A 26,460-nucleotide genomic window follows, 5' to 3' on the forward strand; every position below is an offset into this window, starting at 1 on the left:
AGTCTCAAAACATTTGGTGTTTTTCTAAAGGCCTGGAGTCAATTGATTATGTAGGAATCTCAGCTTTCATTTAGAAAAAGTTCTCTATACTTCTGGGCCTTACAGCTAAGGAGGAAAGCTTTAAAACCTGAACCTGACATTAGAAACAAAAGACCAATAAAAATCCAACATATTTTATTTTAAAAAAATCTTATGATTTGTAGACCATTCTCATAACTTTGTGTAGGTGTTCCTTGTGATTTTTGGGTTGGCAATACTGCTCTTTGATTGGTGAATTTAGAGAGGTCTCTCCCTTCAGTTTCCCTTTCCACCCTCCTTTTTTGTCACAGGTCATCAAAGAATCATAGAGACAATGGAGAGTAGGGCGAGTCCATGACTATGGTTAGTGACTGGTCAGGGTGACTATTATCAGCCAGTGGTCTGAATGAGCTGTCTACTGCCATCTGTTAATCAACTGTAGGAAAAGGCTTCAGGAGCAGGCCTTATTTATATAGACTTTGCCACAGAGATCAGTAGACACACTTGCTGTGTCAAGGTGATCAATTTTGGCTCTTTTGGGTTGAAATTCACTTAAGACTTGAAGCTGGGAGAATGAAATGTTGTTATCCAATGTTATCTCCTATCTGCTCTGGTCTTCTCTCACTCCACTTCCTCTCCTCCCCACCCCCCTTTCCATTTAAAAGGCTCTTCAGCAGCCTCAGGTGAGAACAGATGGCTCTGATTGATTTACAGCAGCACTATCTCCTTTGCTCCTGATTAACCAGGGCTGTTGCTGCCTTTTAGAGGTGCCTTTCTCTCTAACTATTGTAGTCCTCCAGCCTGAACCTGTCACAGCATCCACACAAGGGCTATGTCTACACTACGAGAGTTTTTTTTGCGCAAAAACCCGTGAAGCGTCCATACCTCAAATGCGCTTTTAAGCAAGGAAATCAAGAGTAAAACAGAGCTTTTTCCACCGTAGATAAACCTCCTTTTACGAGGCATAACTCGCTTTTGCGCAAGAGTTCTTGCGCAAAAAGGCAAGTGTGGATGCTCCAGAGTGTAGAGCACAAGAAACCCCTATGGGAAAAAGCACAGGTGCTCTGATGGCCATTCTATGAATGGCCATCAGAGCTTTCTTGCACAAGAGCGTCCATGCGGTGTGGACGTTCTCTTGCACATAATGCGATGTGCTTTGAGGTGTGGACGTGCTCTTGCGCAAGTATTTTTTGTGCAAAAACTCTTGCACAAAAGGCTTCTTGCGCAAGAAGCATGTAGTGTAGACGTAGCCAAGGAGTTGTGTAGAGTAGAGTAGAAGAATGACTTCTCATGTCTTGCTTACAACACTCCTGTTAATGTATCCCAGAATAGAAATATTAGTGTTCTGAACTACTTTCCTTAGCCTGGTGTGTGGATGAGGATGGATTTGATTACTTGACTTACGGTCAGTCGACACTGCCAAATTATGCTGGTATAACTACATTGCTCAAGGGTGTGGAAAATTCCCTAGTGTACACAGTGCTTTGTCAATGGGAGGGGTTCTCCTGTTGATATAACTGCTGACCTCTTGGGGAGGTGGAGTACCTGCACCAACAGGAGAAGCATGGCCCACTGTTTTAAGCATTGTTTTCTAATCTATATCAATTATGGGTGATGGAAACTAACATGGAATTCTGAGAAATGCTTGTCATTTTGTTAGATTTGTGTTCCTAGGTGACGTAGGCACTTAAGAATAGTTAACTACGGATAGAATGAATTATCAAACTAAAAACGTCAAGGGTCAAGAGAATGAAAGCAAGTAGTTTATTGGGGAAGGAATCTTTAGTCAGTCAGGGTATGTCTACACTACCCCGCTAGTTCGAACTAGCAGGGGTAATGTAGTCATCCGCAATTGCAAATGAAGCCCGGGATTTGAATTTCCCGGGCTTCATTTGCATGAAGCTGGCCGGCGCCATTTTTAAATGCCAGCTAGTTCGAACCCCGTTCCGCGCGGCTACACACGGCACAGAGTAGCTAGTTCGGATTAGGCTTCTAATCCGAACTAGCTGTACTCCTCGTGGAATGAGGAGTACAGCTAGTTCGGATTAGGAAGCCTAATCCGAACTAGCTACTCCGTGCCGCGTGTAGCCGCGCGGCACGGGGTTCAAACTAGCCGGCATTTAAAAATGGCACTGGCCGGCTTCATGCAAATGAAGCCCAGAAAATTCAAATCCCGGGCTTCATTTACAATTGCGGATGACTACATTTCCCCCGCTAGTTCGAACTAGCGGGGAAGTGTAGACATACCCTCATAGTATAAAAAACTGTTTTTATTAACATACACATTACCTTCAGTAATTAACATTCTGGAATATTCAACATATTAAGATTTGAACCCCAGCCCTTTCAAATAATGTGTGAGAGCTCACAATATACATGACCACATTAGATGTACAACAGGTCCTCTAGCAAAAGCAAGAAAGACCAGATTTAACATTCCTGATACTTAATAGGGTTTTTTTAAAGCAGAAAATAAATGAAGGAAATATTTCAGGCCTTGATACACATTAACAAGGTAAAAAGGATCCAATCTGATTATTTTTTTAAAAAAAAAATCCTCTGCAGAATTCTGAAAAAAATTTGCAAGTTAGCCTTAAAATTGTGTTACAGTGAACTCTTACATCAACAAGAGGATGAATCATCTTGTGGTTCAGGCACTGGACCAACAATCTGGAAATCTTGATTCTGTAGCTGGCTCATTTGTAGACTTCCTGTGTGACCTTGGGAAAGCCATTCACTGCACCTTTAGCTTCAGTTTCATCATCTGTCAAAGGGGAGTAAGTACTCAGATACTATAGTAATGGGGACCATATAAATGCCAATAAATGCAATTTTTATTATCTTACTCTTTTAGGTTTAACATTTTTTTTATGTGGCAAACAGTTCTACCTGGCAAAAAATGAGTATAGACAGAAAATCCAAAGGTTGCAGTAACATATTTGGCCATATAACTAAGTAGTATTTTAAATCTAAAGTTAGTTTTAGTTAATGAATGGTTAAATAACTTGGAAGTAATTTTAAAACTTGTTTAACCAGAGTCACTAAGTTTTCTCAGAAATTTGCTAACTTTCTCTTTGTATTAATGATATTATAAACAATACAGCATTATTTAGAGGAACTATAGCAAAGCACAAAGGTTCAAGAGGGCATGTAAAGGAAACAATCTAAATGATTATTAGATGTCTTCGGGACCCTCAACAAACATGGAATAGTTGTGATTTTCAGCAGTCTTACCTATGTCAGTAACATGCACTGAAGTGAACAGGTTGTTCTGTAATTCACATACCAAAACAGGAATAAGAAACCTTGGGCATTTATAGAGGATTATATCCTTTCTAAACCTTGAACTTTATGCATCATTACTTTAGTGGTTACATAGGAAGTAAGAGTTACCAATAATTTTGGAGTGAAATATTCTTGCTATTATACAGGGATGGGGGATAAATATATTACATTACCATTCATAATACTCACAAATCATCTGCAGGAGAATCCCTCCCTGCACCAAGAAAAATCATGCAATACCAAAATTGACAGTTTATAAACAAAGCCACAACTGTATTTATCAAGCTATTCTGGTGAATTTGTCTTCACCTTATGTCCTAGTTCAAATGAAATGCTGATTACAGTGATGTTATTTTTGTATGAGAAATGTAAAAATGTTAACCAAATTCTTCCAATCATGCAGAAGGGAATATAGATTCATTATTAGAAGCTGAAAAGTAAATGTTACTACTTTTGTATACTTACTGATATAAAGCATTTGTACAACTTGAAATTTCATTTTACTGTTCCAAATTCTAGGGAGGAGAAAGCCATTACCTGAAAAAAAAATAATGAACTACATGTACCAGTTATGCAAATCCCTTGATCACATGCACAGGTAAGACACTAAATTCAACAGTAACCTTGCGAGAAGTATGCCATATGCTTATAATTAAATATCACCTAAAATAATTAGAAACATTGTGAATATGCTCATACTTCCATTGAGTTCGTTTTGGTATTTTTATATTGATGCAGAAATGGAATATTTCATAGAGATGTGAAACCAGAAAATATATTAATAAAGGTAAGTAGTTTTGAAAGATCACTTAACTGAAAGTGTAAGTACATTTTATATATATGTGTCTGTTTATTCTGAGACACTAATGTATCTTTGTAAATGTGAGGTATAATTTTCATAGTCATAGAGGTGACTCTTACAGATGTAGCTTAGTCTGTGCCCTTCTTGAATGGTGAATGAACAAATGTTTTCTATTGCTATTGGCTAAAAGTATAAATGGTTTCTGTTGTTCTATAGCTGGAAATCTTACATCTAAACTAAGCCTGAAAGCAAACAATAATATATGAACAATTAAATCTGTCTTTTTTCCTTTCTGTGCTATATCTGAAACAAGTGATGGGACTCAATCCTGCTGGGCCTCTTGATGTTTAACTCCTATTGTCGACAGAAGTTGTTCACATAATTGTAGAAGGAGACCTTCAGTTGATTTTGTTTTTGAAAGACTCCCACATTTAAAAACTATCAAATGATGGCAAAAGGCCCATTTTTTCCAGAGTTGTTTAGTAGTGTTATTGTCAGAATTAAGTTTGTTTATTTTTATGGGAGAGATTTTACTGTTTCAAAGTCCTCAGCATGTTCAAAGAGAAACCAGTAGGAGGAAGAGGAACTAATACAAAGAAAAGCCAGAAAAATACCTTATCATGTGACTGCTAAAAATCAGGACACCAAGAAAATAACTTCACCTACATAGGTCACATTCAGCAACTTTTTCCCTTCAAGACTAGCTAATATATTTTACTATTAAAGATTAGTTCTAATTTTTTGTGTGAAAATATACAGAAAGATACGAATGTGTACTATGGGCCATCAATGGCCTTAAATTCAAAGGCACTTAAATTGTAAAACTGCCCTTTAAATTGTGTTACCGTAATGAAACATGTAACATAGCTGAGATATGCTTCATTGATAAACACCATTCGGTTTCTTTGGAGAATAGGCTTTAATTAACAATTAATCACAGACATGCAATTTGACGTTCCAGATCACCTCTTTTCTCTTAAAAAAGGGAGCTGGAAAAGTTAGTACCTAAAGCTAACTATAATTAGATTTATAATTGTTGGTTCAATATTTCTGCTTTTGCTTCAGTATTTGACTGTTTTCTAATTTATTGGACTACATAACAAGTTTTTTGTGTTTTTGATTTTTTTTGCAGCAAGATACCTTGAAGTTAGGAGACTTTGGATCTTGTAGAAGTATATATTCCAAGCAGCCATATACAGAATACATCTCTACACGCTGGTACCGAGCACCTGAGTGTCTGCTCACAGATGGCTACTATAGCTACAAGATGGACATGTGGAGCTCTGGCTGTGTTTTCTATGAAATCACAAGGTACAGGACTAAGTAAAAAGAAATTAAGAGTCTAGTTTATTCAGTGTCAAAAAATGCCAAACTGAGGGTCAACTCATTATGTAAACATTACTCACATCATGTGCTGATATCTTAAGGGCATAAATGTTGTTTTCCATAGTTTTCTGGAACTCTTTCATGCCTTTAGTCTGGAAGTTACATTAGGCAGAGATTCTGCCATGTCTGGCACCAAACGCATATAATAGCAAATTAACAATAAAGTAGCTGAATGCATAACAGAAAGTAACACTGTCACACAGGGGCAGACCAAGACTAGCTGCCAACAACTGGTGCCCTAGGTCAGCGTTTCCCAAACTATGGGCCGCGGCCCGGACTACGGGCCGTGGGAAAAAACACCGGGCCTCAGCATGGCTGTCAGGAGGGGAGCAGAGCGGGGCGGGCTGGGGGAGAGGAACCAGCTCCCGGGAAGCAGTGCTGGGGGCAGTGGGGCTGTCCCGGTGGAGATCCGGGCAGGCGGGCGGGTGGCCAAAGCAGGGCTGGGAGCAGCGGGTCTGTCCCACAGAGATTCGGGCGGGCGGCGATAGCAGGGCTGGGGGCAGCGGGGTTGTCCCGTGGAGATCTGGGCATGTGGGCAGGCGGGCGGGTGGCGGAAGCAGGGTTGGGGGCAGCGGGGCTGTCCGGCAGCGGAGATCAGAGAGGGCAGGTGGCGGAACCAGGGCTGCATGGGGGGAGGGAGAACTGGCTGGGGCAGATCAGGAGGAGGACGGGAGAATCAGCTGCCGGAAGCAGGGCTGGATGGGGGCAGTGAGGCTGGTGGGGGGCGGAGGGGTCATCAGGGAAGTGGGGCTGACCGGGGGAGATTGGTGGGTGGCGGGGGGAACCGGCCGCTGGAAGCAGGGCTGGACGGCGGCTGCAGGGCTGGACTGGGGAGATCAGGAAGAGAAAGTGGGGGGGAGAGCGGGACTGACCTGGGCACATGCAGACAGACGAGTGAGTCTGGCCGGGGATTCCATTTTGCCCCCTCCCTCCCAAATACCCTCCCTGGAGTAGTTGTGAACTGCTTGTCAGGTAGACACACACAGACAGCGTGAGCACATCTACCGGCCAGGCAGCTAAGGACTAATACACCTAATTATAATAAAACATACCTAATTAAAAAATACCAGGCATTTTATATTACAAAACTGGACACCTGGCAACCCTACCCTTCCTTGTACCCTCCCTCCTAGCCAGGTACCCTACCCCCAATCTGCTCCCGCCTCCTGAAGTGCTCATGTGGCGCCAGGTCCCCCAAGCCCTGACCCAGGCTGGATGGAGGATGCAGCTGGGTGAAACACTGAAAATTTATTCATTTTTCATTCTTTTTTTTATATGTGTTTATATTTTTGGGCTGCAAAAGACAGTACTGAAAAAAAAACAGGTTCCAACTAAAGTAAAAAGTTTGGGAAACCCTGATCTAGCCAGCTTTCTATCCATGTTACAGTCCATTTATCCAATCCATATTCCCTTAACTTGCTGGCAAGAATATTGTGGGTGACTGTACCAAAAGCTTTGCTAACGCTGGCACTGGGGGCTTTGGGAGGACCAGAAACAATTTATGTGAATATTAATCATTTGCTTATTGAATATGCAAATGAATGCTACCAGTCTTCCAAAAGCTCGTGAATGGATATACTGGTCCGCGTGTCAAAAAGTTTGGGAACCCCTCCCCTAGGTGAACCATGCAATCGGCGCCTCCACCGCCAAACCCCTCAATGATATTGCGCCACCATTTGGCGCCCCATTTAACTTGGCGCCCTAGGCAACCGCCTAGTTCGCCTATATGGACGGACCAACCCTGCTGTCATATATCTTTAGGTAGTTTATTACCCCTAAATATTTTATTGTTTGTAATATTTTTCATGATTGAATAACTTTTTCACTTCTTTACTTGGGAAATAGTTTGTTTCCTTCTTTTCTTGACTGAATCCTGGATGTCTCACTGGGGATATGCTCCCAGCAGTGTCCCTCAGTGATCAGTCTCGAGACAGGGAGTCCCCGCTGTAAGTCGCCCCAGTATACATCCGTTCCACACTGAAGTTGTTGACATTTGTAGGAACTGATGCATTATAAGTCCTCCCATTCCCTGCTATAAGTCATGTGAAACACTCCCCCAAATTGGCTTAAATGGAAGTCAGCTGCAGGAAAAATTTCCCCGCTTTAAATTGTTTCACTGCAAGTCCAAGTTTTTTGGAATGTATCTTGGACTTATAGCGAGGATCCCTCTGGTACTAGTCAATATTTTCATTAATAACTTGGAGTGGAGAGTGCACTTATAAAATCAGGGAAGGTTGCATGCACTTTGGAATATAGGATTAAAATTCAAAATGACTTTGACAAAATGGAGAATTGGTATGAAATCAGTAAGATAAAATACAATAAAGATAATTATAAAATACTACACATAGGAATGAAGAACCAAATGCACAAATTAGGGATGTAAAATCTTGTTTAACTGGTTAAAGGCGATGAAGTGATGGGGTCAGTTTAGCCCAGCTGGGCTGGAGCAGCGCCCCCTGCGTGCTGTGGCTAGGGTGGAGCGGCCCCCTGCTGCAGGGAGGGGCTGTTCCAGCTTGGCTGTAGCAGCCCCTGCTTGCAGTGCACCAGCACAAGAATGTCCCTGTCTGCAGCGAGGGGGAATCTGTTCCAGCCCCCACCGGTTAACTGGAACTGGTAAGTATCGTCCATTAAGGGTGATGGAGTGGAGGGTGTAATTAACCTTTCACATCCCTAGCACAAATACAGAACAGTGACTAAATGGTTAGGTGATTGTACTACTGAAAAGATCTGTGGTGTATCGTGAATCAACAATGTGATGCAATTGTGAAAAAGGCTATTTTAATTCTGTGGGGTATTAACAGTAGTGTCGTATGTCAAACATGAGATAACTGTATCACTTTACTTACCACTAGTGAGGCCCTCAGCGGCAGTATTGTATCCAGTTGTAGGCACCACCCTTTAGGAAAGATGTGAACAAATTGGAGGGAGAGCAACAAAAACAAAAACAAAAGGTTTTAAAAAACGTGTATGAGGTGGGTTAAAAAACCTGGGCATGTTTAGTCTTGAGAAATAAGATTGGTTGGGAGAGAAGGGGACATCTGATAATAATCTTCAACTATATTAAGAACTATTATAAAGAGGATGAGGAGCCATTGTTTTCAGTATCCACGAAAGATCTAACAAGAAGTAACAGATTTAATCTGCAGCAAGGGATTTTACATTTAGATATTAGGAGTAACTTTCTAACTATTCTAATTAAGTTCTGAAATAGGTTTCCAATGGAGGTTGTGGAATCCCCATCATTGGTGGTTTTTAAGAGCTGGTTAAACAAACAACTCTTAGGGATGGTCTAGGTTTATTTTATCCTGCCTTAGCATGGGTGGATGGGCTTGTTGACTTTTCAAGGTCCTTCCAGTTCTACATATATATGATTCTATGCTAACATTACAGATGAGATGTGACTGCAGCACATATATGCCTACCAATGCTATTTTTAATCTATCTAGCACATCACATGTAACAATAGTAAAGTAGACTTGGCACATACCAGACTCTCCAGGCAGTTTGTACTCTGGCTGCTAGCCAGTGTTGTTATGTCTTCACTGTTATTATTACCTGTACTATGCTTAAGGGATGTAAAAATGTATAAAATATTAATCATATAACTGATCAAAATTCAATTGGTTACACAGTTAACGGCAGGGCTGCCTGCTTTCAGCCCTTTGGGGGCTGCTGGCCCCACAGCATGGTGGCCCCTGCCAGGCTGGAACAGCCCCCACCCTCGGTTTTGATTACAGGCAGTCCCCGAGTTACGCGGATCCAACTTATGTCGGATCCGCAGTTACAAACGGGGTTTTTCTCGCCCCGGAGGACGGGAGCGGCAGGACGCCCAGATGCGCCGTGGTCCCGCTGCCCGCGTCCTCTGGGGCGAGAAAAGTCCCCCCCCCAGCAGACCAGGGAGACGCTGAGCAAAGCCACGGAGCACGCGGGCAGCGGGACAGCCCAGATGCACCGCGGCTGTCCCGCTGCCCGCGTGCTCCGTGGCTTTGCTCCCGGTCTCCCTGGTCTGCTGGTGACCTGCAGACCAGGGAGACGTGGAGCAAAGCCGCGGAGCACGTGGGCAGCGGGACAGCCCAGACGCGCCGCGGAGGACCCAGGGAGATGCGGAGCAAAGCCGCGGAGGACCCGGGCGGCGGGACTGCGGTGCGTCTTGGTCCGCCGCCCGCGTCTTCCTGGTCTGCTGGGGGGGGGGGGGGCGCAGCGAGTGCGCCCCCCCCCCCTCCCCGCAGACCAGGCTTTTCTCCGGACGCCTGTGGTAGAGCAGCTGGGGCGCTGCCGGTTGGTCCCGTAGCACTGCTCTGGGCGCTACTGGACCAATCCGGCAGCACCCCAGCTGCTCTGCCCCAGGCGTCCTGATTCAGCCGCTGCTGGTCAGTTTCAGTAGCGGCTGAATCAGGATGTCTGGGGCAGAGCAGCTTGGGTGCTGCTGGGTTGGTTCAGTAGCGCCGAGGAGCGGCGCTACTGGAGCAACCCAGCAGCACCCCGGCTGCTCTGCCCCATGCGTCCCCAAGTCAGCTGCTGCTGAAACTGACCAGTGCTGACTACAGGAAGCCCGAGGCAGAGTTGCTCTGCCCCGGGCTTCCTGGAATCAGCCGCTGATCAGTTTCAGCAGTAGCTGATTTGGGGACGCCTGAAGTTCTTAACTTGAATCTGTATGTAAGAACTGGCGTCCAGATTCAGCCTGTTGAAACTGATCAGCAGCTGATTCCAGGAAGCCCGGGGCAGAGCAACTCTGCCTCGGGCTTCCTGTAGTCAGCCGCTGGTCAGTTTCAGCAGCGGCTGAATCTGGATGCCAGTTCCAACTTACATACAGATTCAACTTAAGAACAAACCTACAGTCCCTATCTTGTACGTAACCCGGGGACTGCCTGTATATATGTGAGATGTTAGTATTTTTGCCTCCTCCTTTAATTTACTCTTTTGCAACTGCAGAGGAAATCAGTCACATGGGAGTCAACTCTGTAATTTAATATGTAAATGTTTGCTCAAACCTCATTTTCTACAGGCTCTGTTTTGAAACAAGAAAAAAATCTAGACCTTATGGTTTGACCCTATGCAAAAGTGAGTTTTGAGAAAGCTGGAATAAAATGTCTTCAGCTGATTTAAATCTGCAAGTATGTAAAAAATTATAGAATGGGGGAAGAGTCATTATAATCTCCATTGTTATTAATATTCATGAAAATAGCTAAGGAAGTGAATATTTCCTGAACATCTCTGTGCTCTGGAAATGGAGTGCTGTTCTGTTACACACTTCTCCTTTCCCCTCCTCCACTTGGTCTGTGTGCCCTAGCAGTGGCAACAATTCTGTTCTGTTCTCCTCACAAACTGGTACCTCTTTGTTTGGTATGCAACAGTAGTGACAGCATTTTTGCTTCTGTCTTCTTCACCAAGCACATGTAGCTGTTATTGCTGCTGCCACAATTGCCACATAAACCAGCAGTCCTCCTGCTTTGGCTACTTACTAGCCAGTCGGAATAATTAATTTGATGTTGGGCAAAAGCCAGCTGACATTCAAAACCTCCAAATATATCATTTCTCCCACAAAATAACATTGATCCCAAATTAACTAACTCTATAGTACTCTTACAAAATGCCACACTGTCATCCCCGTAAAAAACAGCTGAGCTTTGAAGCTCTGCAAGTATACACCATGTGAATGTTTACAACAGAGTTTAAACATTTTTGGCAGACTGTGGGTGTGGGGAAGGGAAGGTCAGTGGTTAGAGACTATTCTTTTGGTTGAACTGATTTATCCATTGTCACCAGAAGTGTGGGCAATAAACGGACACATTGTTCTCCTATTGCTGGTCATACGAAATACGGTCCGTCAGTTTTCAGAACACTACACAGTGGCAATCAGCCCATTAGAACTAGTTTAAATCACTTTTAATATTGTCAACATTATTTATTGTCTTTCAGTTTCCACCCTCTTTTTCCTGGATGTAATGAATTGGACCAGATATCAAAAATCCATGATATTCTAGGCACCCCTGCTAAGAAAACTCTTAATAAATTCAAACAGTAAGTGTGTTGAACACTCCCATATTTATTAATCTAAATAAGTAAAATCTGCTATATAGTCTAGCATTTTTCACAATCACTTATTTTATTTAAACACTTAAATCTAAATATAGTCAGTCCTATACCTTATTAATATTTAAATACTTAAGTCTCACTTAAGTGTAATTCCTAAATGCAATTTTCTGATCACTCAAGATTAAAATTGAGGGGAGAGAGAATGTGAGCTACAAAAAAAATCTCAAATCTACTCCTCAGGGATTTGTGTCATGCAGTCTGTACCACCTGAATCATTGCTCTATAACTTTGTGGTAAAGGGGATTTTTCTCGTCCACAAATGTAATGCTGCTTCATGCTACTTGCCAAATAGTGATTTTCTCCCTATCCAGAGGCAGTTCCTCTGTGGTGCTCCAAGGCAGGTGAGAAAATCAAAATTGTATTCTAGGTCTCAGCTAGCAGTTTATTAATGCACCGTCTAGCATGTCAATGATGATTTTATAAGAAAGGAGATTCTTCTTCATTATTTCCCTTTTTGAAATCATAGTAATTTACTGTGCCTAGTCAGCTTATTTTAGCTTTTTAGATATTTATTCAATAAGTTTAATATCCAGAGGCAGTTTATATGAATGATAAGTGTTTGCTCTATTACTGGGTTTAACACAGGTCAAGAGCTATGAGATTTGATTTTCCATTTAAAAAAGGGACAGGACTATCTCCACTTGTGCCTAATATCTCCCCCAAGAGCCTCTCCCTTATGTATGCAATGATAGAATACGATCCTGATCAGAGAATTGGTGCCCACCAAGCATTACAGCATCCTTATTTCCAAGAGCTGAGGTAAGTTTATACTTTCAATACAGGAATTTAAAGTTAGATCCTGAACTGCATAATGCATTATGGAGAAAGGAACTTGGTCTTAGTAAACCCTGAATTGATTAGGTAACAATCACCTTGCAAATAAACATCCCTGCTGTTTTGCAGGTTTTTTTGTTTACTGCATTAAAACAACTGAGAATTAAAGTTCATATGGCGTTCATATGGCAGTTTGTTTTTTACCTCTTCATATGAAATCTGGAATCAAGTAGGACAGTATTGTTTGACTTTGTGTTCACCTTTTTCAGAGTAGCAGAGAAGCAAGCTTTAACTATGCACAGAAAAATGCGATTAGCAGAAAACATAGTGGGACAAGAACCTATCAACTTGTGGAATATTTCAAAAGATGGTCATAGGCAGGTAATTTTAAAATCAAATTTGAGAACATGCAGACTCTTTAAATAAAGTAATTGTAATGTCTAGATAAATAAATAAATGTCTTAATTAGTGGTGGTTGCATGTTTTATTCCAATTAAGATGTCAGACCTGTATAGGAATCTACTGTCAGACCTCAGAACTTGTGCAAAATCCCATTGAAAGGCAGAGGTTAGGGCAGGGGTGGGCAAAGGGCCCTCTGTGAGCCAGATCCAGCCCTCCAAGCTGGTGGATCCGCCTGTGGCCACCCTGCCACTCCCCCACCCCCGGCCAATCAAGGCAAGAGCATGCAGCAGAGAGACATGCCAGCCATTTTAAAACGGCTAGCTTTAATCTATAGCTGACATGTGCCTCTGGCAAGGAGGAGCGGGGGAAGGAAGCTTTGTGCGCTCCTCACCCCCAGACCAATCAGGGCCTAGGGGTGGGAGCACGTGAAGTCTCTTGCATTCCTTTCCCTGTCCTGTCAGAGGCGTACAGCAGCTAGACACACACGTTGGCTGTTTTAAAACAGCCAGCGTGTCTCTCGAGCCACCACAGAGGCAAGGAGACTGTACTCGCTCCCCTAACCCCAGGCACTGATTGGTTATGGGGAGGGAGAGTGGCAGGGTTGTCGCAGGCTGGATACACCGGCTTGACAAGCCAGATTTGGCCCTATGCTCACCACTGGGCTAGAGAAACACACTGGCTGTTTTAAAACAGATGGCGTGTGTCTCTAGCCACCGTATATTCTTGTGGGGCAAGGAGACTTTATGCGCTTCCCAGCCCCCAGGTCCTGATTGACTGGGGGCAGGGGAAGTGTATGAGGGCTCCTCTCTCTAGGGGGTGGAGGGCGGAAGGAAGGGAAAAGACATCTTGTGCTCCCCACCCCAGGCCAATCAGGATGGGGGAAGCACTAGAAGTATCCTGGTCTCGCCCTTTCCGCCCAAGGCCCTCCCCCTTCCGGGGTGGCCCGAGGCCACTTCAAAAATTATTGCTCACCCCTGGGGTCAGGGCCTAAAGGTTTGTCATAGTCCCTTAATTAGATAGTGATAATAGTGTTGCTGATAGCTTTTTGCCTTCAGAATTAATTAAAAAGGACAAAATTTTTTATTTCTATTAATATACATTAGAAATGTTGGCCTCGTCTCTACCCTATTTTTCCTGGAAGACTATAGATAACTAGAGACCTAAGGTAACATTAGATGCCAAGGATATGAAACCTCATTGAGAGAACCTTATATGTAGACTGTTAAATCTTTTGTTTATACCTATCTAATCTAACTCCAAAATGATTCCACTTCTCCATCCCTTCATCCCAATACCAAGTTACTAATCTGCATCTCTGGGTCATCCAACTGAGACCTGCAACAAAACCGGACTTGACCTCCCTAATTTGATATTTTTGTTCTTGACAGAGACAAGGTCGGTTAGCTAATAAAATGTATTTATTCAGCTTTTATTGAAGAGATGCTTTCAAGCTTCTCACAGCTCTTCCTTAAGCCTCTGTAGCTGACATATATTCAGCCTTTTTTTTTTTTTTACGTTAAACACCTCATCATTTGGCAACAACAACAAAAAAAGGTCACGAGAACAATTTTCTTCTATGGGTCACCTTTAAAGTATAAGTCCTTTTCCCAGTAGCAGCCATTTGCTCCAGTAATTTAATTATTGAGAGTTGGTTGAAATAGGATTTGTACACAGATACTTGAAAAACTACTACAAAAAAGAAAACGTGCAAGTAGTTATATAAGTAATCATCAATATGGTGTGTGTGGGGGGGGGGTAGGTTGGGTTTAAGAATTCAGCTGAAATGGAGCTTTGGTGGATTTTTTTGGTGGGGAAATTGAATTTTCTTTATATTTTATCCGATTTAAGAAAAATGTCATTATCAGCTGATTGAAATTTGTATCTTTATTTTAAAAGCACTCTCTTAGGAAAACCCAGGACAATCCAATAAGATATCATGAACCACCATATGCGATAGAATTGCCACAACTGAGTGTTTCTGGAGTAACCAAATTGACTTCTTATCCTATTCCTACATTTCATTCAGTTTTTACTACACCTGCAACAAATGGTGAAGTTCCTCTGTTACAACATATTAAATATATTGGGACAAATCACAAGGTAGTAAACTTTTAACCTTATTCATTTATATACAACATATAAATATAAATGTACAGACCATATTTCAAATATCTATCATTTTTTCAACAGTCTGAAAAACAAAAGGAATTTAAACCTTCAATGAAACAATACCATTTACCCACCATACAAAGAAGAGGTGGAGGATATTGACCATCTTGTCAAATATTTGGAATGTAAGGAAAAGCATGAATATGCAGTGAAACAGATTCAGCCATGCTTTCTCTATTATTGTCAAAGGTACACCAAAAGCAATAGTGCCTTATCATTTGTTTCCCAGAAATGCTGCAGGAAAATTCTACAAGACTGTTAGCACTTTATTTCTGAACCTACATCAATATTTAAGCACCATTTTGGAAGCTCAAAATGCACTTTATACTTCAGTCCTTTTACACAAATTAGCTTTTTTAATTTTTTTTAAAAACATGGATTTAGGAAAACAAAACAAAATTTAGGAAGTTTTAGTTTGAGTGCTAGAAATAATATTTTGTAATTTTTTATATTATCTATAAAATATAAAGTTTATGATGTTATTTAAGACTTGTTGAACTTGATCTGTTAATTTTGTACCTTTAACAGATAAAAATGTTAGTTGCCTATAGTCAATGTTGGAAAATAATTACCTCCTGTGTTACATAGATAGTTTCAAAGCTCAGGTCTTGTTAATATTTTGTGGATTATGATATAGCGAAACACCCAATTTTAGTAAAATTAAACTGTTTTAATTATATTTGAAATTTGTGTATACAAAAGATAGCTGTACAATTTCTTATTTGTCTGATTCACAAGCAAATCTATCTATCATTTGTGTCCTTTTCTTTTTTAAACCATGCTTCTGTATTAACCAAAAGCTTTGCTGGGTTTGGGGACTGGATGATTAGTTTGTTGAAATAATCATCAATGGTAAAGAAATAAAATGTGCATTTAGACCATTTTTTACATTTCACAAATTATAAGCACTCATTTAATAAGGTTCTCAGGTTTTTGTTCTGTAGAAGCCAGTACAATGCAGAAATAGTATTTTGGGGATGGTAGCAAAGGGATGTGATTTAAGCTAATGATACGGCTACCCCTCTGAAAAGAGTTCAGTGTGTTTGATTTTAAAATGTTCATAATATCCTAGAAAGAACAAAAATTATTAGTTTAGCATTAGCTCTGTTACAAGCTGGCTTTACAATTTCAGAACAAAACAGAGTTAATCTATAACAGATGTATTATAGCTATGTTGGGACTGGATTTTTTAAAGTTCTGGATATTCCTATGTAGCATGTTTTCTCTAAGATATATGGGAGTATTTAAGATAACTTCTGTACAATAAGCTCTTCATTTAAAAATAGTCTAGCCTATATTGTTGTAAAAGCTGCTCTGCTCACATCTAGAAAGTGAATAGATGTCTTCCTCTGTTTGAAAACCAGTTCTAGTGCTTCTGCTGCTCTTAAGAGCTTTTCCAAGCTGCAGCAGAGTGAAATCACCAAGAGCCCAGTCAGTTTTATAGCTGCTACTCAGAATGTTGTGGACCACAATTAAACTAAAGTCACTTCATGTTGGTGCTGCTCAGGCACTCATTGGAGTTGATGGGAAAACATACCGGAATCAGTCTACACTAGAAAATTCTGCCAGAATAGTTGTCAGGTAGGCTGTGTGTGTGTGTGTGGGATGGGGGCAGATCATACCTCATGATCAATATAATTAAGCCACATCTTATACTGACAAAAGGAGTCCTTTTGTCCATATACTTGTTGTTTGGGGCTAGCTATATGCCCCAACTCCTTTTACTGAGTAGCACTACATCTCCCATATGGGGCTTTGCCAGTACAAATACACCATACTCTGTAGCCTTTGTGGTGCAGATTACTCCTCAAAGAGTTTAGAAGAGATGTAGGGTAATGAAGACCTCTTTTGTCCATGTTCTATCAAACATCAACTAGCCAAAGTTCAATGCAAACAATGGAGCCATTAGTCAAGGTCCAGGAACAGGACCATGGTAGAAATCCTTACAGCTCATGCACTGGGGTTAGGCTAAGATTTTGTCATGGATATTTTTAGTAAGTCAGGGATAGGTCACGGGCAATAAAGAAAAATTCATGGGAACTGTCCCTGTCTTTTACCAAAAATATCCATAATAAAATGGCACCTGTAGGGTGACTTAGAGCTCTTGGGCCCCTAACCTTTGAGACCTCACAGCTGCAGGGTTCCACTGTGGTGACTGGGAGCTGCAGGCGCCTCCTTGCTGCTTCTGTAATAACCAGGGAGTTGCTAGTGGTCTGCCTGCCCTACCATAGCAGCCATGGAGAGGCAGCGGCTCCTGACCCACTGCAACAGCAAAGGAAGTATGGGGGCTTCTCCTTTTACTCTTAGCAGTCGTGAATTGTGGGGCCCACCTACTGCCCATACTGGCTCATAGCTTGAAGACCCACTCTCAGGCGGTGATGGTACCTCACAGCTCTTTGCCACTGCAGGAGGCAGTAGGACCTGCAGCTCCCAGATACTGGAAATGACATCACAGATTCCTTGAATTCTGAGACAAAATTGTAGCCTTAATCAGGGTAACAGGCCAAGGTGAAGTTCAGGGTCTTACAGATAGGATAACACTGCCGTTTTAAGACCCAAGAAATGTAGGGCTCTTGCAACCTTCATTTGTTAATGTAGAATACATGGTTTTAGAATGTCCTGGTACCTGGAGATAATGAGTTCCTAGATAACTTTTTTTTTTTTTTTGGCAAGGAGTGTGCTGGTCATCCTACATCTTTATTGCCTTAGTGCTATTCTACTTTCTAGAAGCAATGTCAGTGCTAGATGACTGGTCACTTTTTTTTTTTCAAATAAAGAAAGCCAACCTAAACCCCTGCCTTTTCATAAAAGAGCGTTAAATATGAAGATAAATTAATGTGATAAATCCAGTCAGACTGAGGAGTTAGCTGCAGCACTGTACATGCAGACATACCAGTACACCTATGCCCCTGTAGCTCTTAGTGAAGATGCTACTGTGCTGATAGAACTTCTGTTGGCATGGCTCTCTCATCGATACAGCACAGCAGTTAGATCAGTATATTACATCACTTGGGTGGATTTTGCACACCCCTGAGCAACAAAGTTATGCTGATGTAAGTTTGTAGCATTGATCTGGCTTAGGCCAGTTTACATGCAGCTACAATGGTGCTGTAGTATCCACTAACCTTCAGAGGTTTTTTCACAGGTCATTTGGTATTTGAAAGTTACCTGTTATAGAATCACAAGTAGTCTGAAAATAAGATGACTAATTTTATATTCATTAAAATCTCAGCGTGTCATTCTCTCTACCAAACACACACGTCAGAATAGTTTTGCAGTGATACATTTAAAAAAAAATCAAGACCTGCTACATCCCATAAGATTATGTGGCCCATAAAAGAAGCTAGATAATTTCATGGAGGTTAGGTCCATAAAAGACTATTAGCCAGGGGATAGAAATGGTGTCCCTGGCCTCTGTTTGTCAGAGGCTGGAGGAGGATGGCAGAAGACAAATCGCTTGATCATTCTTCGGTCCACCCTCTCTGGGGCACCTGGTACTGGCCACTTTTGGCAGACAGGCTACTGGACTAGATGGACCTTTGGTCTGACCCAGTAAGGCCGTTCTTATGCCTATTGCGGCGGTTTTCAACTTTTCCGGTCTACCTTTGTTGGGCATCTGATTTGTCTTGTGTACCTCAAGTTTCACCTCACACAAACTATTTACAAAGTCAGATATGAAATACAGACGTGTCACAGGGCATTACTGAAATTGCTTACTGTCTCATTTACCATTTATATTTATAAAGAAATTGAAATATAATGTACTTACATTTCAGTGCACAGTATAAACAAGTCACTTTATGAAATTTGTACTGATTCTTTTCTAGTGCTTTTTAAATAGCCTGTTTTAAACACGAGGCAAGTCTGGATGAACTGATATATCCCTGGAAGAATTCAGAATGCTCAACCAGGGTGTGTGCACCTCTGGTTGAGAACCACCTGCCCTAATTCAAAGAGCACTGCACTTGGACTCAGAACTGTCCCATTATTTGGCCCCTGTTCAAATCTGATTTGGTCACTTACCAAATCATTATTTCATGGCTGTTTGCAAGTCTGTTTTTATCTTACTCCAGTTCTTATTGAACAGGTGTCCCTTTCTTAAATGTCACAGTCTAGAGTAAATACTTTCTCAATCCTTGAGGTGTTTCCTGTAGGTTAGGGTCAAGGTACAGTAGTGGGGCTCCTTGGCTAAATCTACACTGCACAGTTATTTCGGAATAAGATATTCCAGAATAGTTATTCCGAAATAGCTTATTTCAAAATAGCATGTCTACACTGGAGGGAAGCCTCAAAATTAGTCAGACAGTCGCCTAGGGTGCGTCTAGACTGGCAAGATTTAGCGCAAAAGCAATCGCTTTTGCCCAAAATCTTGCCGCCTGTCTACACTGGCCACGAGTATTTGTGTAAAAAACACTGACTTTGTACTGTACAAAATCAGTGGTTCTTGTGTAGATACTCAGATGCTCCTGCTCAGGGATAAGCCCTCTTGCGCAAGTATTCTTGCACAAGAGGGCCAGTGTAGACAGCCAAGTTAATTTCTTGTGCAAGAAAGCCTGATGGCTAAAATGGCCATCGGAGCTTTCTTGCGCAAGAGAGCATCTACACTGGCACTGATGCTTTTGCGCAAAAGCACATCTCTTGCGCAAAGGCACATGCCAGTATAGATGCTCTCTTGCACAAATACTTTTAATGGAAAAACTTTTCAGTTAAAAGTATTTGCACAAAATCATGGCAGTCTAGACACAGCCCTAATGTAGACATGCTATCTCGATTTAGAGCCCCAGAAGGAATAACTTAGAATGGCCCTGATGAGGGGCTATTTTGAAATAGCAGAAGTGAAGTGTCTACATATGCCTTATTTCAAAATAGCTATTTCAGAATAGGTGTTATTTGTTGTAGAATGAGGTTTGCATAAGTTGGTATAAACCGTCCGTTATTTCGAAATAACAGAATTGCTGTGTAGACGCTCGCATAGCTATTTTGGAATAATAGCCATTATTCCGAAATACCTTTGCAGCATAGACACCTCCCCTGTACTGCCAATCTCCGTATATCACTTGCGTGAGCTGTGGACTTCCAGCTCCTGAAGTATCAGTTACCTTTCACAAATATAACACTAACAGAATGGCAAATAGGAGGTAACTAAGCAAGTGAAGTGATTTAGGATACCAGAAATGTGTAAATAAAAAATACCAGTAATTTAGAGTTTAAGCAAGACTCCTTCAACCCCATCTGGATGAGTACCTATGATGTGTGTATTTACATAGGGTACAAAATTGGAGTTAACTGAAGAAATGGAAAATAGACACATCTGGTGCACCAATAGCCACATGTGGCTAGCACGTTGGATACGATGGAAACAGATACCTGGAACATACAGTACGTTACAAACATCTGACCTTTCAACAAATTAACTACTTGAATTATCTATAGCACTAATAAAACTCATACAACATTAATTTGTCTTTTAAAACAGGTTTATTTAATTTCATGTGCATGGCAGTCGTCTGGTCTGTCTGGAAGCTCGTATTAACATAAGAGTTGTGCAAACTAATAGTTTTACTTCTGATAACTTAATATGCAGCTTTTTTTAAAAAGGCTGCATTTATCTAAAATCCAAATTTGTTCACTTTGCTCACATACAAAATTGTCATTTTCACTAATTTGTCAGTGTGGCAGCATGGCAATCACTAGCTTTGGCATGAATACCAGTGAGCATAGGGATATTTCTCAGTATGAAAATGTAAGTGGTCTCTTCAGATTTAAAATACAAAAAATGGCACATTTATATTCATCTGCTTTGTGTACTGTCATATACTACAATATGCTTTTGCTTCTTTTTAGATCCCCAGAACCACTACAGACAACATTGGGAGCTGGATTCCATTTCTAGAACCCATGATGTTGCTGTAAATCTTGAAAACACTGGGGCTGTATCTAGACTGGCAAGTTTTTCCACAAAAGTTGCAGAAAAACTTGCCAGCTGTCTACACTGGCCGCTTGAATTTCCGCAAGAACGCTGACTTCCTACTGTCTGAAATCAGTGCTTCTTGCAGAAATACTATGCTGCTCCCATTTGGGCAAAAGTCCTTTTGCGCAAAGGGGCCACTGTAGACAGTTCAGATTTGTTTTGCACAAAAAAGCCCTGATTGCGAAAATGGCGATCGGGGCTTTTTTCAGAAAAGCACATCTAAATGGGCACGGACACTTTTCTGCAAAAAGTGCTTTTGCGGAAAAGCGTCTGTGCCAATCTAGACGCTCTTTTCCGCAAAAGCTTTTAACGGAAAACTTTTCCGTTAAGCATTTGCAGAAAATCATGCCAGTCTAGATGTAGCCTGGGCTTGCACGGAGTTAATGAGGGCATACTTGGGCCTGCAGAACCTTTATGAAGAGTGCAGACATTTAGGGAAACCTAGATTGAATTTTGTTATGCTAGGGAGTTAAAGATTTTTCTAATATTGTAAAATGAGTAAATTGAGAAGTAACCAAGAACCATGGAACTCCACAACTCTTATTTTTACAGAGTAACCTTTTCAAGCCAACCCATAATTTCTTCTTGTCCTGCATAGGGCTGTAAAAGACTAGTTGACTATCCGATAAGCATTTGTCAATATTCTCCCCCCCCCCCCCCCGCCCTTTGCTGCCTCTATGAGATAGAGGCAGCAAAGGGTGGGGGGGGAGGGGCGGAAGGTGTACTTCAAAGTACCCAGCAGGGGCTCTTGCACATTTCAAAGGAGGAATGGGGAAGTGCCCATTGACTAGTTAAGTCAATTAACCACATTTAAACATCCTTAGTCCAGCATTAAATTTGCTTTAGACCAAAAGATGACTTGTATTCAAAATAGTAATGTCTGTATTTTCACCTCCTGTTTAAAAAAAGTTTAGGAATCAGTACACTAAATATAATTGAATTTTTGATCACATGACTACCACAGAATACAAAAGAGCTTCAGAGAATAGCTGAATATAAAATCTTCCAAATAGTATATTTGCTGTGTTTTATTGTATACCACAGTAGAGGCTAAACACCCTCCTTTCCTCCCCCTCCCCCCCCGGGGAAAACACACTCAAACTTTAAAACTGCTGGTCTACTTGAGTTCTAATACTATTGCTCTGGCAAAACTGTGGGGATTGCTGAAATGAAGGGATTTGTATTTTAAGTTTGTCCAAAATGGCGTATTTCCCATGATCATTCTGAATGAGGCATGCAGGACTGGATTGATTCTGTGGAAGAGTGCCATGAGTGCTTTGTTGAATAGGGATTGATTACCCACATGTGCTTAAAATTAAGCACATGCTTGTCTCTTCAAATGTACACTCATAAGTGTTTTGCTGAATAAAGTCTTAAATAGATGGTAGTATTTATCTTTTCTAATTTGGTTACTGATCTGGATCCAAACTAGGTGACTGGATCAGAGCATTTGGTAATAGGCTACTCAGTTTGTCTCCACTGTATGTTTAAAAATTACTTGGTTGCAATACATTTTAAATTCAACTGTCACTTTCCATATTTACCTAAATTGGATGTGGAGACATTAGTAAGGAAGGGAAGAAGTAGAATTATTGTCAAACTAACAGATCCAAGCTAGTTTTATAGCCAATGATTATCAGAGGTGGGGAACCTGAGGCCCCAGGGCTGGATCCAGCCACCAAGGCTATAGCCCTTCCACTGCCCCAAAGTAGAGCTGGAGTGCACAAAATGTACTAGGCTGGGGCTTCCACCCCTGGATTAAATAAATCTGGACTGCATGCAAAGAAGCATGACCCTTCTTCTATTGAAGTAATCAGCAAAATATAGTCAGAGCATGGTATAGTTTTTCTCCAGTGTTGCAAACATTTCAACTAAATTTCCCGGGGGGGGGGGGGGGGGGGGGGGAAGAAGACACTTCTCCACAGGACGACAATGGAACAGGTTGTGGAAGCTCCTTCACTGGATGTTTTCAAAATGAGTCTGGACAGCCATCTGTCTTTCATGGTCTAGACATAAATCTGTTTTCTTGGCAGGTTAGATTAGATAAGCCTTGCAGTCCTCCTAACACTGACTGTATAATTATGTAGTTTATTCTAACTTGACAGACCATTAGCATATTGTGATTAATATTTACTCAACTATACAAAGATGATGTTGGAATCTGGGATAAAGTTAGTTGGTAATTTAGGCCCAGATCGTGCCTTCAGGATTGGCATTAAACTGAGGGATTTTCTGCAGGTCAATTTAAATGTTTGGAAAGTCCTTCCATTTTGAAGGCAATGAATCCTGTAAGCAATAGCCTTCTCAGCTTTACTCCATCACATCTGAGCTGTACAACTGCAAGTCCAGCAGAAGCCCAACAATAGAATCACAGAGTGGGGGCAGGGCCTTTAGAAGGACAGTGAGATAATATGGCAGTATCTTCAATCACCCTTTCTAATGGATTTTGATCCAGGATAGCACAGCTGCTTTCCTTTCATTGCCTTGCAGAAAATACTGGGAGAGATGAAATGGCCTTTGTTTTGCTAATAAGAAAAATTAGTGTCAACCACAATTAAGCTGCACTAATTAAAATAGTTGGCTCTAAACACTTGTTTCTACCTCAAATTTTAAATTGATAGCAAGGACATCTGATTTTTTTTTCATAGCAGTTGTCAAAATACAATCTACTTCAGTATTTTAGTATATAATTTGACTGATTTTTACAAAAGTGTGTGCACCTACCACTGTTACAGTTGTCTACATAAAAAGCATTAGCTTAAATCAATTCAACTCAAAGATTAAAACATCTGAGACCAACTGAACTAACTGCAATTATTAAAAGGCATCAGAAGAGATCTGCAAAAATCTGAGGGCACTATTTTCATAAATATTTTGATGTTGAATGTGCCGGAAAATGTATTCAGAGGTAAGTTGTAATAGGAAGAAGTACAGAGGAAAATTTTTAATTTCCCTAATCCAATTAAACTGCATGAAATATGAAAGTGTTCCTGATGTGAAAGAGTTTAAAGGAATATATTCTACAAGGATTAGTGTATTTCTGTACCTGTCATTTAATACAAGAGATTACATTAAAATTGATCCAATTTAAAACAGAACAAACAAAACTGCATATTCAAGATAGTTTAATATGTATTTTCAGAATTAGAAATCTTTTAGATGATGAAAATTACTAGTGTACTGATCCATTTTCCTCCCAATCACTGAATTACATTTATACATATAATACATAGCTGATTGCAATTGCAAACAATATTAAAATAAATGTTTCATAGATACAAAGGATATCTTTTTTCCACAACATAGCTTTTATGGGTGTCTGAATACCCATTTTAAAGTAATTTTCTACTAGCATTAGACTAAGTGCAAATAATTTTGCTTTAAAAAAATCTGATTGCAGCATCCATCTTCCTGAATTACATTTAAGCCAGAAAGTAGTGACTTTCTTTCTCCATGAGTGCATTCCAGGCTGTCTTCTAACCATCTCTGGTTAAAAAAAAAATCAGTGCAAAAAACAATGGTGAAGTATTAATTTATATAACCATTAAACTTACTTGGATTTAAGAAACATACTCTATTTTACACATCTTTCTATATCTATATAGATATAGATTAAATTACACTGAACTTGAAAAATATAAAGAAAATTAAGAAATTTTTTTTTTACTGCAACACCAAATGAAGCATTTCTTTTTTAAAAAGGAAAATTCTCCTTTGGATGAGCAGCCTAGAAGTATTAGCCAGACTAAGAACTCATTACATTATTCTTTCGCAAATTATGTGATTCACATAATTCAAAGTGTATACACTGCCATTTTATATTTTCTGATGTTCTCTGCATGAAGAACAGCTCCTGGTTCCACTGCCATTACTTCTTGTCCTTTGTTCAAAGATTCGCTATCAGTAGTGTGATGGCTATACTACAGTTCCACTTGGAGAATTGGCCTGGTTTTGGGATGACAATAAACCCTGCAAACAAAGCAGTTTACATTAATCCAGCAAGAGAGCCTGTGACATTAACTAAAATAATTAATCTGCAGCAGATAAATTTATCAGTACAAAGATTTCTATGTACAGGCACATATTACCTTCTATGTACTCACATATTACTTTAATTCCTACAAATATCATGTGCCAGATTCCTATATCAAACATTTCCTTTAGCCTGCTTAGTAATGGTCAAATAAATGTTTCTGGGATGGATTAATAAATGTATGTAGAACACTATGAATTTGTAGCAAATGTTTGATCTTCGTTTGCCTTGCATTGTTCTCAAGCCACTGGCAATTTCTGGACACTTCTTTTTAAACCATACTACGCAAATAGCAAGCATCCTTTAAAACTAATGGTAAAATATACAGCAAATAGGCACTATAGAGAATGTGTCTACTCTGCCATCAAGACAAAGAAGGAAATTAGCTAGTTAACTTCCATTAATGTTAATACTATGGGTGACAGTCCAAAGTTCCTCATCTGGCAATGAAAAATAGTAAACAATACAAATATTTTCACAAATATTCGTAGATGGTAGCTGGGAATAAGAATGCCGAGAAAACACCTGAGAGTGTGGCAGGAAGACAGTTCACAAAGTTTCACATTACCATTTAAATTTAGATAAGTCCATTCACTTAATTTTCTTCGTAAGTTTACCACTTCACTGAAATGCACTACAAAATTCAACAGTGGCTTGTTATATTTCAGATTTGTAGCATAAGAATTATGTAGCATTCTTAGCTACTGATGGTTCTTGTTGATAACTGGGTTGGATTGTATAATAAAACCACTTATGTACTTAGGCTGCCAGGTGATCAAACTTTTCTGTGTCATTCATTGAAAAGAAATGCAATGATTGAATTTCAATTTGCACACCAACATTCAGATTTAAAAACAAACATCTGCCCCAGAAAGCAGGTTTGTTTTTTAATAACAAAATGACAAAGTGCAAGAAGAGTGATTCAGCCTGAAGAACTAAATGCTTGCTAAGCTAACCTGATTAACATAAAGACTTCACTTTTCATTGCTAAATAGAGTGGCCAGCCTTACTGACCATCTGAGCCACATAAAAATTTTCAGAAATTTAAGAGCTGCCACACACGTTCAGTCTGCCCCGCAGAGTGGTGCCTGCTATAGTGTGTGTGGGGGTTCTGCCCTGATATCCCCCACAGGGCTAAAGCCCTCAACCCTCTTTCCCCCCCTCCCCCGGACAGAAACCCTTAATCCCCTGCCACAAGGCAGAAGCCCTGAGCTCTCCCCATCCAGTCTGGTAGATGAATAGGGAGGGGGGTGGAGGCGCTGGGAGTTGCAATTAGACTGTAAAAGAGCTGCATGAGGTTCATGAGCCAGTTTGGACAAGCCTGCTATACAGCTTAAAAAAAAAAAAATCACACTTTGTAATTGTTTCTTACCTCTAAATTATGTTCCTGTGACTCAGATCCATCAAGCTAGACAAGATCAGACAGCAACTAACAATAGGAATGTAGAATTAAGTGACATCTTCAGAGTCTATAGGAGCTCTTTCTTGCTTGGATCCAAGAATCCAGGAACCCCTACTGAA

General features: G+C 40.6%; 2 protein-coding genes across 8 annotated transcripts in view; one reads left to right on the plus strand and one right to left on the minus strand.

The window, feature by feature from the left end:
- MOK (MOK protein kinase) overlaps positions 1-15,333 on the plus strand; it is a 40,410-nt gene extending 25,077 nt beyond the window's left edge. For 3 of the 4 annotated variants that reach the window (XM_006119987.5, XM_025183068.3, XM_075926555.2), the window contains 8 exons: positions 3,823-3,901; positions 4,042-4,090; positions 5,238-5,416; positions 11,414-11,515; positions 12,176-12,349; positions 12,634-12,745; positions 14,663-14,866; positions 14,957-15,333. In XM_006119987.5, coding sequence (XP_006120049.3) covers positions 3,823-3,901; positions 4,042-4,090; positions 5,238-5,416; positions 11,414-11,515; positions 12,176-12,349; positions 12,634-12,745; positions 14,663-14,866; positions 14,957-15,037 — 980 coding nt within the window. In that variant the 3' untranslated portion in view covers positions 15,038-15,333. Of the gene's footprint in view, positions 1-3,810; positions 3,902-4,041; positions 4,091-5,237; positions 5,417-11,413; positions 11,516-12,175; positions 12,350-12,633; positions 12,746-14,662; positions 14,867-14,956 lie in introns of those variants that run through there. The other variant, XM_025183070.3, reaches the window with a different exon arrangement.
- WDR20 (WD repeat domain 20) overlaps positions 2,249-26,460 on the minus strand; it is an 85,372-nt gene continuing 61,160 nt past the window's right edge. Inside the window, exons 4-5 of one of the 4 annotated variants that reach the window (XM_006119985.5) lie at positions 3,769-3,840; positions 2,249-2,782 (exon numbers count right to left, since the gene is read on the minus strand). In XM_006119985.5, the coding sequence (XP_006120047.1) occupies positions 3,799-3,840 (42 nt within the window). In that variant the 3' untranslated portion in view covers positions 2,249-2,782; positions 3,769-3,798. Of the gene's footprint in view, positions 2,783-3,768; positions 3,841-24,014; positions 26,456-26,460 lie in introns of those variants that run through there. The other 3 variants (XR_003088743.3, XM_006119984.5, XM_075926549.2) reach the window with 3 other exon arrangements.

The sequence above is a fragment of the Pelodiscus sinensis genome, chromosome 5, assembly GCF_052426305.1.
Source record: "Pelodiscus sinensis isolate ZL-2025 chromosome 5, ASM5242630v1, whole genome shotgun sequence".
Taxonomy (NCBI): Eukaryota; Metazoa; Chordata; order Testudines; family Trionychidae; genus Pelodiscus; species Pelodiscus sinensis.